Source organism: Lampetra fluviatilis, chromosome 29 (genome assembly GCF_964198595.1).
Source record: "Lampetra fluviatilis chromosome 29, kcLamFluv1.1, whole genome shotgun sequence".
NCBI lineage: Eukaryota > Metazoa > Chordata > Hyperoartia > Petromyzontiformes > Petromyzontidae > Lampetra > Lampetra fluviatilis.
The window spans coordinates 6,463,689-6,481,845 of NC_136303.1; the positions used below are offsets into that span (position 1 = coordinate 6,463,689).

At 44.7% G+C, this 18,157-nt stretch overlaps 1 protein-coding gene across 1 annotated transcript in view; it reads left to right on the plus strand.

Moving 5' to 3' along the window:
- The first annotated feature begins 6,307 nt into the window (after window positions 1-6,307).
- The window catches only part of LOC144942974 (B-cadherin-like), a 44,209-nt gene continuing 32,359 nt past the window's right edge, over window positions 6,308-18,157 (plus strand). The window contains exons 1-2 of the mRNA XM_078870056.1: window positions 6,308-6,497; window positions 14,725-14,791. Of these exons, the coding sequence (XP_078726182.1) occupies window positions 6,441-6,497; window positions 14,725-14,791 (124 nt within the window). The 5' untranslated portion in view covers window positions 6,308-6,440. The remainder of the gene's footprint in view (window positions 6,498-14,724; window positions 14,792-18,157) is intronic.

The following is an 18,157-nucleotide window of genomic DNA, read 5'->3' on the forward strand; positions in this document are numbered from 1 at the left end:
AGAACGGGTCTGTCGGAAAGACAGCGTCTGACATTCAGACGCTGTCTTTATTATGTTTTATTTTCATCATTTTATTATTTCCCTTCTACGTGACTTTACCGAAAGAACCAAGAAGATATTTGGCTGCTATAAATGTCCACGTGATAGGCCACGTCGTTGAGTTTCTCATTCGTGGCCAGGTCGCTTCTGAAAAAGAGCTATACAGCTCAGTGGAGGCCTTACCTGGTAAAATAAAAAAAATAGTACAGTAAATTACCTCCAAAAAACGCTTGCTTCCCCGATAAGTATATTCTTAGGTTTTTTCGGTAAAGTCACGTAGGTAAAACATAGGTGGAATTCCTCCCCGTAGAGGGCATTAATTCTAGATTTGAAGCTTTCGTGACTGCAAGGAATCATATTCTTAGGTTTTTTCGGTAAAGTCACGTATCATATTCTTAGAATATGATTCCTTGCAGTCACGAAAGCTTCAAATCTAGAATTAATGCCCTCTACGGGGAGGAATTCCACCTATGTTTTACCTACGTGACTTTACCGAGAAAACCTAAGAATGATTCCTTGCAGTCACGAAAGCTTCAAATCTAGAATCCCCGATAAGTCTTGCATTTCATAGCCGAATGCACACATGCGAATGTTGTGACTCCACATCAACACCTCCCTCCTACACGAGCGACTGGTTTAGTCACCGCTCTCAACAGAAAGCTGGGCAGAGTGCAGTATTTGTGTTTGTTCGTTATCCTAGTGATTCAGGTGACTGTTTGCACCTAATTTTATGGTTGGAAGCACTATTGCCGTTGTCAAAATTGGCCGTATGATCTGCACCGGGATTACTTCTGGTTAGAAGATCCACTTAGTTCATTTATGAATCACACTATTTCTAAAATCCACAGCGCTGGGAGTGTACTTGTATAGGTATGGACTTTTGTGCTATTCCACTTGTGCATGACGTACATTTCAGTACCATTAATATGTTGCCTTTGCACGTCTAGAGCTACTTTTCTCAGGCCAGTATGCAAATCTCAGCACATGTGATCAGATACGTGTCGCGAGCAAATTCGTGGTGGGTATCGTGCATACGGCTCAGAGAGCCAAACTGAAGCACGTTTAACAAAAAGCTCAACATATTTGCAAAATAATGCTGGTAGGAACCTCCTGGTTACACCAGCCCACAGGGGATTCTTGTGTCCGTCCGTCGTGCAGGGAGGGGATGGGTGGGGAGGAAGAGGCTGGGTGGGGAGGGGAGGGAGGGGAGGGGCTGAGTGGGGAGGGTGGGGCTGGGTGGGGAAGGGAGGGTGGGGAGGGGCTGGGTGGGGAGGGTGGAGAGGGGCTGGGTGGGGAGGGTGGGGCTGGGTGGAGGGTGGGAGGGGTGGGGCTGGGTAGGGAGGGGCTGGTCACCCCGTGGTGCCCTTATAAAACTCAACGTTTAAGCTTGTGATATGCGTGCCAGCGTGCAACTTCCAATCTGGTGTCAGAGACAAAAACAAATCATGGTTTTATTTCAACTACTCACTCACTGTTGCCGAACATGTTGGTCGACATTGAGATGCATGGTCGCATGCATGCCTGACTACATACTTCTCCAGCTGCTCCGATGTGTAACCCGGATCTTTCCCGTATCGCAATGTTCAGCTGTCGTTCTGCATGAACTGCAAAAAGCCTCATAACATATGCACACACACACGCGCGCGCTCGCACACACTCACTGGTTGGGCCACCAGCCAACAATGAATGCAGCCATTGGCAGTGCTTCTGTGGTGGTACATGTATGGAATTATTTCCGTTGCTGCGTTCGTTTCTTAAAATGTGTTGTAAAATCGGCAACGTATTTAACGAACGTATGTAATGTATCCTCAATTATCGACTGCATATTAAATAACTTATTTAATATGTCCTTAACTATCGACATCATACTACAGTATATCATTTTGAAGACGAACAAATATAAAGTTTTTTACACGTACATTATTTAAATAACTGATACGGCATATGTATGCTGAAATTCTTTCGCACTGTACGTAACCAACCGTGCTTATCGGAGATGATGGACAATAGAAAATAATGTATACATTTCATAATCGGGGGCACATTAAATCGACAGGTATTGAACATGTTCAGTTATAAAACATGCTACATTTTTACGTTTTCGATTATCATGCCATAACGTATGCACAATCATTCATTCGTGGCACCATCATTATGGAACAAACTACGTGTAGGCACTCTGAAGTACCGTTTTGAGACGAGGCTCAAAAGAAAGCTGTCTCTGGTGTGGACCAATCAGTTTCAAAGACAATGAATATATTATCAGAGTATGTTTTTTGTCTTGTGGTTAATGCAGACATGATTCCTTGTAAAATGTTTCAGTTTGGTGTTTTAACATCTTAACACAGCTGTTTTGTTGCCAGAAAGAAGGTACTGGCAAAGGAGGTCCCATAATACATCACCAATGGAACACACTCTCGTACTAAAAACCAGGACAGAGAATGCTAAACAGGAGGGAGTTTGTGCAACGTTGTTATTAGGTGCACACATGTGCCGACGATGCTTTGATCCATTGAGAGTTCGTCGATTTGATCCGAAAGCTTACGGATACAAGAATCGACGTGTTTTTGTTTTAGATATGCATATTTGTACATCGTGGGTTTACGTGGGCGCTCTATGAATGTGGATCACGACAACGTGTGGCGCGTCAACGGCGAGGGGTGAATTTGAACCTCCGTCCGTCTTTCTCTCTTTCCGAGAGATTAAAAAAAAGCGACCCGCATTTAAGGCCATTTTGTAAGCGACTGCCAAGATTGTGTTTTTTTGTCGGAGCACATCGAGTGCGAATGTACAATAGGGGTAAATGTGCCGGCATGTGTGTACGTGTGTCTGTGTGTGTGTGTGTGCCGCCTTTGTCTCGCCACCGCGGAGACAAAGGCGGCCGATTGCTGGCCACCCACCCACGCGTGTGCCACAGTGACGGCCTTCATCGGTGCCACTCCCTAACAGCACTTGCCCCAACAGTCCGTTGAGGCTATACGGGGAATATTTGTCTTTGTGTCTGCAGACAGCTGCTTGCAGATTATCTGAACCAGTCCTGGGCCGCCCCTAGGCCGACTCAGCCTCAAATGAATACACCTTGGTGCGGTGTGTAAAGATCGCCACGAGGGAGACAAAGGCGGCCGGGCGTGGTGCTGGCCACCCACCACCTCGTGTGTCATCCCGGCCTTCATAGGTGCTCGCGAACAGCACTTGCCCCAACAGCCTGTTCAGGCTATACCTGGGGATCTTTGTCTTTGCGTCGGTGTGATTCTATTATTTTAATTGTAATAATGTGAATGAAGCATTGGGATTGTGTGTGGGGGGGGGGTTGACCAGGAGGCTGATTGGGTGTCCTGACCACTGCAGTTAAAAGTTGTCACGGTGCTCTTCTCAATGTGAATGTGTGTGGTGTTGCTGTTGTTGTGTCTGGTATCCTCAGCCTTGAGATGAGTCAGCCTGCTGCAGCTCATGAACACAAAGAACTGGGGGGGAAGGGAGGGAGAGATGGAAGCAAGGGTGCCGTGGCTTGGTGCTGCGTTACGACAAGCCGTGGTCAGGAATGTTGCATTTGTGTGTGTTCGTGTCTGCGCGTCTCTGTGTGTGTGTCGATTCCTGCTCACGGCATTACACCAGTGACGATTATCTGAACCGGTCCTAGGCCTCCCCTAGGTTGACTCAGCCTGAAATGAATACCTGGTGCGGTGTGTATACATCGCCACTAGGGAGACAAAGGCGGTCGGGCGTGGTGCTGGCCACCCACCCCCTCGTGTACCGTTCCGGCCTTCATAGGTGCTCGCTAACAGCACTTGCCCCTACATTCTGTTAAGGCTATACGGGGGATCTTTGTCGGGCGTGTTGGGGAGCGGTGGTGTAGTAGTGGTTAGCGCGCTGCGCTACGAACCCAGGGACCACCCGAGTTCGATTCCCGCTCACGGCCATCAACACCACAGTGACAATTATCTGAACCGGTTCCGGACCTCCCCTAGGTCGACTCGGCCTCGAATGAGCACCTGGTGTGGTGTGGAAATATCGCCGTGCCGGCCTTCATAGGGGCCGTCCATAAATGACGTCACGCACCTAGAGGGGGGGGGGGGTCAGACATTTGTGACGATGTGTGAAGAGGGGGGGGGGTTGAGAAATGTGACGTCACATCAAATGAGCAACTTTAAATAAATATGGAATTGTTATAACACTAATTGTTATAACAACACTCCTAAAACATCAGAGTGCAGCGCCACATTAAATACGCACTACAATGACAATAGTTTAAAGCGATTTGAAGCATGTTTTATTTTCAAAATGGAAATATGGTTTTGGGGGGGGGGGGGCAGAGCTTTGTGACGTCATACTTGAGGGGGGGGGTCTGACTTTTTGTGACGCCTTGTGACGAGGGGGGGGGTCAAAAATCGTCCAAAATCGCATGACGTCATTTATGGACGGCCCCATAGGTGCTCGCTGACGGCACTCGTCCCCAACAGTCTGTGAAGGCTCGACAGGGGGATCTTTGTCTTTGTCTGTGTTGTGTATTACCACACGCACCACATCTGGTTCCATCTGGCTACGCAGAGATACACCTTTTCACCGCTCGCCACTGCTGTGAGCTGTAGCCCAGCATCAAACTCAGTTGCGCACGGTTCGTAGCACAGTGTGCCAACCAAAGCGCCACCGCTCCCGCCTCGTATCGGTCCAGTTAATGCCATTTGCAAAAATATAAACAACAGTCCCACGACATGCACCAACACATGTCTGTTTGATCACGTGCCGTGCATAACTCGGTGTCTGAGGACAGTCGGAGAGGAGCATCGATAGTATTTATAGAATATTGCTGTTCGCTGCATATTTTTGGTATGGGATGGAGTTCAAGGAGTGCTCGTGCGTGTGTGCGTGTGATATGTGGTGTGGCCATGTGAAGACGGTAGACCCGAAGAGGACTCTGCGGGTTTCTCCCACGTCGACGTTGAGTTTCGTGCGGGGTCGGGGACGGTGGAAGCGGTGGAGTAAGAGTTGTTAACGCACAAATGGGGCAGGCTTCTAACACATTGTCCTGCGGAGGGAGCTTGTAGGAACGTTGGGTTGCTCGGTCATTGACCAGGGTCAACGGCGGCGTGGTGTATTCCGCAAATATGCCCGATTGTGAGGGCGGGCACAAGCCGGCGTGAGTAGGTTAAACGTTGAGTTTTATAAGGGCACCACGGGGTGACCAGCCCCTTCCCACCCAGCCCCCCACCCTCCCCACCCAGCCCCTCCCTCCCTACCCAGCCCCTCCCTGCACGACGGACGGATGGACACAATAATCCCCTGTGGGCTGGTGGAACCAGTGGGTTCCTCCCAGTATAATGCCAGGTCTAATGCGTGGCCATAGGATATTCATGGCAAGTGTCACTTTACACATCAACGTCCATCGGTCCCATCAAGGCCACTGGAGCCGATGTTCAGCGGACGCAGTAGAACGGTTGGCATGCGCGCTCCTGGTGCAAGGAATTAAAACGGGGGGCTTCTCAATCAAGAAAGCAACATCGGAGGCAACTTTCTGGGCGTGGTGGTGTGGGTACAGAGTGCGACGTGACAGCGATAATGTGGGGTGTGTGAGTGGAACAGAAAAACAAGGTCATTGAAACATTTGATGGAACAAAAGCTGAAAAGTGCGCAAATTAAGAGCGTGAAGGCGCACACGTGGATTTACGCTGCGGGACGGCATTGAGCTGTTTTGGAAGAGCAAGTGTGGTTTGAGCAGGGGCATGTCGCCCGAATCAGATGACGCTCGGTGGACGAGAACTCACGCCCGCCACGGCAATGGAGGGGAAATAATGTCGATTGGACGTGTGAAAAAAAGAGCTTCATTGCTCATCGGATTCCTTCTGCACGAATACATTTTCCGATTCTGCATAGGCCGTGTGTGCAGGAGACGGGTGGGATTGTTACGGCTTGAGAAGGCCGTCATCCAGCTACCGATAGGACCATGGCTGATGATGATGATGGCCCACAACGAACGACCTTCGCTGCTGTTTGTCAATAATGTGCAGTATGTGTGTCCTCAGAGAAGTTTGTCACGGGCGGCGTGAGGACGGGCTTGCGCGTAAGGGTGGAATGGTTTTATATTTGGTGGGGGACAGCAGTTGGGGCTATTATCTCTGACAAGGGGGTGGGTGGGTGTGGTGGTGGTGGTGTAGGTTGGGGGAGGACGCAGGTTTTTTTTTACCACAGGGCGTGGGTTTCAGCGCAGGGCTGGGTAGGTGATGTCACGGAGGGGCACGGGGCCCTATAAGCAATGCCAGGGAACGTCCCTTGCTCACTTCACGCGGTGGGGTGACCCGCGAACGCGCACGCTCGCTCCACCGTCGACTATTTGTGGAAGTCGCGGGGTCTGAAAGCAGCGCCGCTTTTGTCCGAACAACAGCCGTCGCCAGCCCAGCGGAGACATGCAGGGCCAACGCACAGGCCCCTTGCTGTGGATGCTAAGTCTGCTTGCTGTGCAGGTGGGTTTGCATAAACCTCAATACTGGGCTGAATGTATGTGTTTCTCTTCTTTTTGTTACGTGGCCATTTTAGGCGCAGCTTGTTTAGACGTTGCTGCCATCTGAGTTGAGTTGGAATGCATTTTTTATTTTGCAGGTAATTTAGTGTTATGTTTTTTTTGCGTGAGAATTATTTGCAAAGAATTACATAGAACACGTACGTATATAGTAATACGAATGCTACGTATAGAATAAGAAAATGAATTGTATGATTCCTTGCCATACAGTACTGTATCTTCTTTTATCTGGGTCAAAGGTGATCATCAAGAGCTGTGATGTAGAAATATGCCGCGGTGTTTTGACAATAATGTACCGTCATAAAAACAGAAAAATCTACTGCACATACAAAACGTCATTCAAATTAAGTATTTGAACGTAATGCCAGTGGGTAATTTGTTAGTGTACACAAGGGCAGTGTTTAAATCAAGCCACTGTGTGCTTTTATAGATTCTATGTTCATTTAATATTGGCAGTGATTTTGAGATTTAAAAAACCCACAATCCAAGTAATGTAGAACATTTAAAATAATTGATCATGCAATGCACAAAGTAAACATTTGGCCAGAGTTCAATGCCAGCAGATGAATATCTGAACGCCGAAACTATTATATAAATAACTTCATAGATGAATATCTGAACACCGAAACTATTACATAGAGCACTTCACAGATGCTCCTTCCTTGTGAAGAATATTGTTGCACCAAAACAATAAACTGAATTGGCATGCAATCTACAAATAACACTTACTCAAGCACTGACCTAAATACATAGTAACAAACAGTGTTTAGTGCAATGACACTTCTGATATTTTGCTGAGTGTTATTATGCACCATTGCCGATGCAGTATCACAAAAGAATGTTTAATATAAAAATGTGTTTCTTACAATGCAGCCTTGTTCTACGAGAGGACATTTTTGTGCCTTCTTGTAGAACAAGGGTGTGTTACTAACCCATGCTTTTTCAAATGTAGATGACAGTGTCGTGAAGGCTCAACCCGCTTCGTGCCTTGTTTAAACATCAAAAGTGGAAAATCCACAATGTTACTTGACACGTGTGCCAAGATAACTTCTTAAATATGATTTTTAAAACATAGACTGCAAAGTTATTTTTTTAATATTATAATTACAACAATATTTAGACGTACAGTCGCTGGTTATTCATTGACTTGTTTAATCATTCACAGATGTTGGTATTACACTGTTAATTTACAATGCAACGACCACAAACCTTACTGCTTGTGGTGGCATTTGGGAGCGGGTTGAGTGATCAGCTAGGCAGAACTCCTCACTTCTAGCGTCTACGATCATGACACCCAGGAGCTCCTTTCAGACACATTCAAAGAGAGGCCCTGCAAAAAGCCGTCATGATAACCAACATATAAGGACGCAGACTCGCCCGGTATACAGGAGATCGTAGGTTCGATCCCGACCCTGATGCTTGCTGTATGTTTATCGTTTGTATTGATTTTTCTCCGCGTCCTTGGGTTTTACCCTCCACATTTGGAATGAACATGCGTTTACAGTACTGTATTTGGCTGCTATACATTTCAACGTGATAATCCACTTTGTTGAGCTATCATTTGTTACTTCTGGAAGAGAGCTCCATAGCTCAGTGGGTCTTACCTGGTAAAATAACAAAAGTAGTTTTTCGTTTAGTTTTTAATATAATGCTCAATGCTCCACCGATAGAATCAGTTCATGCGCAGGTGCCTGGTTAATTACACTGGTCAACAAAAAAAAACATTTTTTTCTGGCCTGGACTTTTGCAGCTGTTTTAGACTAATTTTAGGGTGCTGATTCCAAATCTGATCTCAGATTTGCTCTATCACATCTCATTTTATGCTATCGGCACACCCCATTTTCATTGATTTTACCCGAAATTAACTCTGCCACTTATGATTGCAAGTTGTTGCGAGTCAGTGACTGCTTTAGTGTTAAAATATGGTGCTGTATTTCTAGGATAGTGTGTTTATAATATCATTTTATGTAGATATCCACATTTATTTAATATTTTTCTTCTGCAGTTTTGATTGAAAATGCAATATTTGATATCTCAAAAACCTGATGTGATAGACAAAAGCTGATGACAGATTTGGAATCAGCACCCCAAAATTACATTAAAACCGTTGGAATACCTTATGCCAGAAAAAGTGTGTTGACCAGTGTTAGTAATACTATTGCAGCAGGATGGTGGATGGTGGTAGCGGATTCAAGTGGCCTTCATCCAGCAGTTAATTGACCATGGACGAGAATCACGATGAATGCTCCACAGCAACACATGAGTTACCTTATGCTATTGCTTTATTATGTTTTATTTTTATTATTTTACTACTTCCCTTCTACGTGACTTTACCGAAAGAACCAAGAAGACTATTGCTTTTGCATTGAACAGGATTCCCATATTTTACACGGAATGTTCTTGCCGATAATATCTCATCATCCAGCAGCATTTGTGTTACAAGCCTGACTGCTGATAAGACCAAGAAACTTGTCCAGAGTGCTACCTGATAAAATTGGTCTCTAAAGACTGATGGACATTTCTATGTATATGTGCATACACAGAACGGACTTTGCTTATACAGTATTTGCATTGCCTGATATGTAATTAATGTCATTATGGATGGTGAGCATACTAAATTATTATTTTTTTGTTTAAGTTGAAAGATATTTCTCCGCACTATTATGAACATATAATGAATATGTGCTGTACAATCTAGATTTGAAGTTTTAGTCACTGCAGGGATAAATACTCTTTGGTTCTTTCGGTAAAGTCACGTAGGTATAAAAATAAAAATGAAATAAATTAAATCACGACGTTTCGATCGCAGCACAAGCAATCATCATCAGGTGGGAAAACCACAGCAAGAAAAAAAAATTGCTCTACACTTAACACCTAGGCTTTTGCGACCACTTATCATTCTTAAATTATATTGTTTTAGTCAAATCGCGGCAGCAGATTCTGGATGCTCGTAACTAGCAGCGAAACGTCGTACCCATTTAAATGCTGCAATAAGAAATGGGAACGTTTGTTAACGTGACCACTTCATTGGCCCTGTCGGGTGGAGGAGCGGTATACGACACACATTTTACTAATGCAAGCTGACCAAAAACACAACTATGAATCCTGTACTGTACAAATGTAATCCCAGGTCCCACTTCAAAGAGGGACTCATGGTCTCAAGCGGTGCATTGGCCGGTCATTAATAAAGCGATGTCAAACTAGATTCGAAGCTTTCGTGACTGCGGGAATTACTCTTTGGTTCTTTCGGTAAACATCCTACCTGGTTGATTGTGTGTCTCCGTGTCTGTGTTTTGTCTCTCTCTCAAATTTAGTATTCTTTGAAAGAACGTTAATCAACCAGGTAGGATGTTGACTGTTGAGTTAGCCGACTCTCTAGGTTGTATTGCATTATATTTTTAAGTTTGCTATGTTTGTTTTCTCATTAATTCGTACCTGATGATGGTTGCTTGTGTTGCAATCGAAACGTCGTATTCGATTATTATTTGATTCATTTTCTTTATACGTGACTTTACCGAAAGAACCAAAGAGTAAAGCTACGTCAGTTTTTTAATAATCAGTTCCGTTCTATCACTCTTTCCTGCACCTGCGATTAGCACGGTTGGCTACATACGGTGCGAAAGAAGTTCAGCGTACATATACATAGAGGCTTCAGTTTAATCAGATGAGACCCCATTCAAGATCATAGTTCTTTTGCAAGGGGAAACTCGACGGTTCAAAAGCTGAGAAAGGTGTTTACAAACGGAGAACAAAACATAGAAATCGCGTTAAATGTTATTGTTATTCGTAAAACACAAAACACGAGCTGTGTAGGTCTGAATTCCGTGAGGGCTCGGCAATGATTGCTTGACCGCACTGCACCAGATTGGGTTGGCGTATGCGGGTAGCCACTACGTAAGGCTCGAGTGAGGAAGCAATGGGATTGTCGTTGAACCCACGCCTCCACTGCCCACTGCGTAAGCCCCCGCAGCCTATAGCACCTGTTGTGCATGGTGGTCGCCCAATTTGAGCACGATTCCGGGCTTTAGAAAAACAACCCTGCTTTAGCCTCCCAGATGTTGACTAGATCAGCCATGTGGAACACTTTGCAGTGTTTGCCTTGCGTACTTTGCGCTTCGTAACGGACAGTGCGGTCAACAGGTCAACGATGCTAGGGTTCAAATAAAGACGTAGAAATGTCTACTTGTGTTAAGGAGGGAGGGTCGCTTCGTCAAGTTGTGTTAAATGTAACTATGCCATAGAACGTCGCGGTATTTATTTCAAATACTCTACGTTACATTTAAGTTAGAACGCAGTTAAAAAAAAATTCACACTGAAAATTCAAATTGCTTTAATTTAAGTTTCCGTGATTGTTTCTCCCTGAAAAATCGATATACTGTAATAGAATAATTAACTATCTTCTTGGTTCTTTCGGTAAAGTCACGTAGAAGGGAAATAATAAAATAATCATTCAGACGCTGTCTTTCCGACAGACCTGTTCTTCACCTGAGGACGGCTGCTTGCGTTGTGGCCGAAACGTCGTGAGAATTATTTTATTATGTTTTATTTTTATTATTTTATTATTTCCCTTCTACGTAACTTTACCGAAAGAACCAAGAAGATGAATCCCAGCAGTCACGAAAGCTTTAAATCGAAAAATAATTAACTATTGAAGCGCACAACTGCAATTGCATAGTCTCTGGTTCTTTCGGTAAAGTCTCGTAGATAGAAAAAATAATAAAAGAACACGACGTTTCGGTCGCAACACAAGCGTCCGTCTTCAGGCGATGATCCACTGCAATTGCTTTAAACTCAATGCGTAAAAAGACAAAGGTCCCCCGTGTAGCCTTAACGGACTGTTGGGGGCAAGTGCTGGCACGGTACACGAGGGGGTGGGTGGCCAACACCACGCCCGGCCGCCTTTGTCTCCATCGTCGCGATGTTTACACACCCGCACCAGGTGCTCATTTAAGGCCGAGTCGACCTAGGGGAGGCCCAGAACCGGCGTAAATAATCGTCACTTGGTGTTGGTGGTGGCCGTGAGCGGGAATCAAACTCGGGTCGCCGGAGATGGTCGCGAAGCGTCGTGCTCATCACAACCCATCGGCTAAAGCAGGTTTCTGGGAGTGTATCTTATCAACTGAACACTCCTTCACGTTCACCTTGTTGAGACAGTACTGTATGTGGACATCTTGTGCACCCACGGGATGCCACAGATGTGCCCTGCCAACTTTATCCCTTCAGGGGAGATGTAAACCTCTCTGTAGAATCGTCTTGACTGAAATAGGCAACCTGTTCCAAATACAGTTTTTTTATAAAAACAACAGTGGATCCTTTGCAACAACAAAAACTTGCTACATGCAGAGATAGAGGCTAACGAAGCCTTAATGGAGGGAAAAGTAAAATAAATAACAGAAGAATGCTGTGCTGAGGCCATGAGGTCACTTCAATGGAATGTGGCACGCGATCAAACACTTGGCTGGCAGAGCCAAATTCTACGCTTAGCAGAGCCCGACTGTCCTAGAGAAAAGACCTTGACACAAATACATAGAAACACGTAATAAACATCATGGGACCTCCTTTGCCAGTACCAAAATATGAGAATAGGTTTTCCCCTTTTTTCTGGCAACAAAACAGGTGTTAAGATGTTAAAACACCAAACCGAAACCTTTTACAAGGAATCATGTCTGCTTTAACCACAATGCTTGTGGTCAGAATGCAAACAAAAAACATACTCTGATAATATATGCATTGTCTTTGAAACTGATTGGTCCACACCAGAGATAGCTTTCTTTCGAGGCTAGTCTCAAACGGTGTTAGACCAGAGGATGTTTTTGTTTGCATTCTGACCACAAGCCTTGTGGTTAATGCAGACATGATTCCTTGTAAAAGGTTTCAGTTTGGTGTTTTAACATCTTAACACAGCTGTTTTGTTGCCGCAAAAAAGGGGAAAACCTATTCTCATGTAATAAACAATTCAAGGCACAGGATAAATCCGATAATTAGACCCCAATTGTTTTAATTAACCCATACCAGGTTACTCTTAACTTACAATCCGTATTTTTATACCGATATATCCATAATGCAAAATAAATGATGCCTCCTTCTCGTGTTTGGCCCTCCACATTAAGAAAATATATTTTGTTTGCACAAGCCATCGGGAAAAACGGCTTTCTGGGAGTGGATCTTCATCGGCAATATTGGTTCAACATGGGCAAGTCTCTGGACCGGTTTTGACACCCGGTGTCTCATTCGCAGCCAAGCTTGCTTGAACCATTGTTGGTTAACTGTCTGATGTTCATAAGCAATGGCCCTTTCTGTAATTATGATACAGGCTATTACAAGCTGCACATTACTTCATAACTGAGAGAGAAAAACATTAAAGATAAGGCATTTATTGACAACAGAAAGCGTGCATATAATTTGTGGCAAATTTGCTGATTGCAATGTCATGTGATAATGTTTTATAACACTAACGTGTGCAGACAGCATGCGTACACGTAAAGGCTGAATGAAAACAATTCTTCCAAAATATTTGCGTTTAATATAACGCTGCAAATAGAATAGTTATGTACTCGGACGTAAAATGAATGCATGACAAAAGGCCGGTAATCAGATTAACAACGTAAATGATTATAATTGTCGGGAGTGAATTAGTCGTGGTTCTTAAGTTTTCGTGACTGCAATGTTCCATACTCTTTGGTTCTTTCGGTAAAGTCACGTAGGTATAAAATAAAAGAAAAAACTTTTTTTTATAAAAAATTAAATAAAAAACATTTTTAAAATCACGACGTTTCGGAAGCAACACAAGCTTCCGTCATCAGGTGGGAAACCCACAGCAAGAAATACAATTACTGTAGTGGACAAGAGTCGTTCGTAACAAGATATTATATATACGGGCAAGAAGGGGGGGAGGAGCCAGGGAGGAGAAGCAGGGGGCGGTCGGGGGGTGCGGGGTGATGGTGAGAGAGGAGTCAAAGTTCAACATTTCCAACGAGTTGACTGTGCGACTAACACACGCTGGTACGACCCAAGGCTTCGGTAGCCTTGAGGTACTGGGTCGTACCAGCGTGTGTTAGTGACGGAAGCTTGTGTTGCTTCCGAAACGTCGTGATTTAAAAATAAAACAAAATCATTTTTTATTTTTTTATATAAAAAAAAGTATTTTATTTTATACCTACGTGACTTTACCGAAAGAACCAAAGAGTATGAATTAGTCATCTTCGAATGTACAACCATCACTTTACACAACCTATCTTATGATTCATATCCCGAATGATGCATATCCCCAATGAATACGCTATGGTGCCAACTCTACGAGTAACTCAAGACGAGAAGATTGTTATGAGTTATTGAACAATTTTGTCACGTTTATCAGAGCCACTGGCTGCCTCACCTGAAAGTGTGTGAATGCTAAATTGGACGTTTGCCCACATATGCCAGGATGCTCGTTCAATAAGAATGTTTTAACGTCTGGGCACAAGCTTCTGATACAAACGGTAGCCAGCCTTTGTTGATCAGTCATCGTGTAAGACATTTGTATTCTAAGAAGCCCTGGGAAAACATAAGTCACAATCAATTGTCAATTTGAGGGGGGGGAGTGACTTAAAAAATGTGGGGGGGGCGGGGGGGGGGGTTGAGTGTACACAAACTATGACTGGCCATACTGTTTGGTTCTTTCGGTAAAGTCACGTAGGTATAAAATAAATCAAAATAAATCACCATGACTGGCCAGTACAAAAGAGGAGGAAGCTACAATGGCTTGGGCAATGTTGCTCTAAGACCAGATGCACTTTCCAATCCCGCCCTGCAGGGCCCAGCCGTAGGGATGAGTGAGAGGGGTTGACCATGGAGCAGCTAGGTAAACTATAAACTTTTTTTTATTTTTTACAAGGTAAGGTACCACTGAGCGATGTAGCTCTTTTTCAGAAGCGACTTGGCCATCACGAATGATAGCTCAACGAAGTGGAAATGTATCGCAGCCAAATATGCTAAACACACGTTTGTAAATGTGGAGGGGAAAAAAACCGGTTGCGGAACAGAGAGCCCCGGTGGCATACATTGCGTTGCGCAAGTTGCAAATGACTATGGGAAGTGGAGAGAGTTGATTGCTCAAGCATCGCTGGCATACCAACAAACCCACATGGCTTCTGAATGATGATGATGATGTGCACATGTTCTTCTAATTCCAGGTGCTGTGGACATCCGTGTCAGCCTGTCCAGAGCAGGGCTCCCACCACGGAGATGGCTCGCATGATGGTAAGTGCTCAGTCGTTCTTTAACTGCAGGAATGGCGTCGAATGAACAGCTGAGGATACCTAATAATGCCAGCCGCTTTTGTGTCATTTTGTTTCCACTATAGCTGTACTTCCTTTGTGCGAAGGCAAATCCGTCAAGACTCTTCAAAATGCGATGCTTAAAACACCACTATCAGATCACATGACAACACGCGACTGACTGCGGCACAGTCCGCGTCGTCGACCTGCGGGTGATGCGGTGAATGTGCCCAACTCGTGGCACGCAATGAGACATCGCGCTGACTGACAACCGATGCGCTCGCCCTCCTGACATTTATGTGCGGCACGTTTCGGCAGGAAGGAGTAGCTAAGTGAACAACAACAAAAAACAAACTCCCAACAGGAGAAAAAGGCAGGATGTGAACTCGCGCCAACATCATGTGCAATGACGCTTCTCAATAAGACGACATTAGATGCCTGCAGAGTAAACCATTTTTTGCTGCGCTCTTAAGTGACCCACAGGGCTGCAATGCACCGTTAGGCGCATGGGCGACACCGTGTCGGATCTCGCTGGGCTGCATTGGCTTCCGGTTGCCCAACGATACATTACGAGGTCGCGCTCATTACACACAAAGTGCTTGCCGCAAATGAACCACAATCTCGTCAAGGAGCATAAACCATCACGCAAAACTCCAGTCATCCTTGCAGTGGCTTTTGGTTAGCCATTGAACAAAGACGGCCACCGCATGGCACGTGATCAGATGCGCTTCTGCGGCTGTCTGGATCACTCTTCTGATATTGGGAAGCTACTGGAGCTATGCACTTTTAAATCTAGATTGAAAATAATTTCTTTAGAACTGTGTTTAGTTTGTTGTCCTTCCCCCGCGCCTCCGATTAGCATGGTTGCCTATGTACGGCGCAAAATAAGTTCAACATACATACCTACACAGACAACACGTGCCACTTACAGTACATGCCATGCGTAAAGCTCCTCAATTTCTACACGCTGTTCGTGTGAACATCTGCTGTGGTCTGCCTTATATGGTACATCAAAGGTAGTGGCTGGAGCAGCCAATGCACCGCCTGGCTGCTTTGTTTCTGTACAGTGAAGATGGTTTGCTACGATTGGCCGTGGACTCAGCAGGACAATGTCAAGTTTGCGTTTTAGGATTTTCAGACGGTTTTTACACGACCGCCGCGTAGTAACTGGATGCCTCTCGGTGCTAACGAAAGCGAAATAACCCGACGACGCCGCGTGATGACAATACTTTTGATGGAAAAAATTCGTGGAGTTGATGTAAAATTAGGGATGTGATTTCCCATGATGGCGCACTTTTTATGATCAATCCGAATTCCGGGTTTTTTTTTTACCCGATTGATCCAGAATGTTGGAATGTATTCCCAAATCAGGCACCTGGTTTTCCTTTCACTTCTACGCACACATGATCGTACGATTTAAAATACAAGCTATTATCATTGGGGGGGGGGGGGAATTTTGGCGACCGTGCGTGTATAAGTTATGGGTGGCGGCGGTCAACTTATGTGTGTGTGCAGCTGGTAAATCCAGTAATTGTAAGTGTAAAAGTCTCGACGAGCTAAATTGTCAACCGTTTAAGAGATTAATTTTTTTCTCCCTCTGTGGGAATGACATCAGCTGTGAAAATGGAACACGGCTAGATGTGACATGCCACAAGCTGAGAGAGTTTACACCCCCAAAGGGAGCAGCCGGGACATGAGCTATCAGTCGTGTGGTAGGTCTTAAAAAGTGACGCGTAAAATAATGCTCAGATGATTTGACTTCCCACTGTGGTGATCATGGAATTGCCGTATACATACGGTAGCCTATAAGGAGAGTGTTGCAGTTCAGCAGTTTAAATATATTAAATCTGGCAAATGTACAACAATTGCTTTTGACCAATGCTTTGTAATTGGCTACTCGAATTATGATTGATGTAATTTTTTTGAAACAATTTGTTTGAATTTGTTCAAGAACATCCTTTTTATCTATATATATCTCCAATTATATTCAATTACATGAGTTATCGGAACTCGACAGGTAACAACGCACGCACCGTGAAAGATTGATCCCAGGAAATGATGTCACAGAACCACATTTTAAGTGATTTCATAATCCCCTCTTCAAACACATTGGCGGTTGCGACGTTGATCGGTAGAAAGGGCACTGAGCTGTAACTGGGCAACCCGAGTTTGATTTCTGTAATGACTAACGTGAGTGGTGAGGCCAATCTGAATCACTCCTGTGCCGGGATAGTAAAATAACGCCCAGTGTGGGATGGCCTTAATCCAGCAGTGGATAGAACAAAGGGCTCCATATATGATGATGTTATTATGATTATTTTTATTCTCAGAGCTAGAATACGTCACTTCGAGTAAACAACTACATTGAATATTACGGGGTTACCTGTGGAGTTGTCGGTGACAAAAGGCTGACTTCACTGAAACTGCGGCTCACTGCGCTTATGGACGGGGGATTAACCAAGGGTGGCTGAATCTCCATCTCCAGTTACAAACCTGGGGATGGCAGGAACTCTGGCTAGCGGTACTCTGACATGGTTATGAATCAACAGAACACTGGGGCTTGGTGTTGACAAATCCGGTCGTGAATGGTGTTCCTCGGTGTACAGTATAAACTCTTTCAGTCATCTCACAACTTACCAAAAAATGTGTCATGGACACTATTTTCCCACTCTATATCACTGTACTGTATCTCTCTTCCATTGCCATGAACTTTATCTCCGTTAAAATCCTTTTTTATTTAGCTTGTTTCCTTGCAATTTAGAACTTTTACACATCTCCTCCCATTCGCTCCTTGTTCCATGCGTTCTACGTTTAGCTATATAACTCGTGAGTGTTGCCTCGGTCCCTTATTGAATCGCACGTCCGTCTGAAACGCACCACATGACATTCAACGGGGCCCTGCGACATGGCTGCCACTCGCGAGTGAGGTTACACGTGCGTGTTTCGGCATGGGGGCACGCAAACGCGGTCGCTATTCTGCCGATGTGCAGAATGCTATGCGCCATGCTCATAACCAAAATTAGGGGCGAGGGGGGACTCACAGAGGCCACGTGTTTTCATCTGAAGCCAAGATACAAATGAATCGCTGTTCATTTGTATCTTGGCTACATACGCGTGACGGTTGTACACAAGAACATTTAAATCATCGTTTGGATAGCAGGATTTGACAACATTGTATGCTATCCCCCCTCCCAAAAAAAACCCTTAAAATCCAGCAGCAAAATTATTTTCATTGATACAGGTGGCAGGGATTGTGTGCCTTTGATAGGATTCTTCACAATCCATTTGGTGAATTGTGATGTATTTCCTTGCAATTTACACCTTTCCATTTTGCTTGAAGGATGAAACT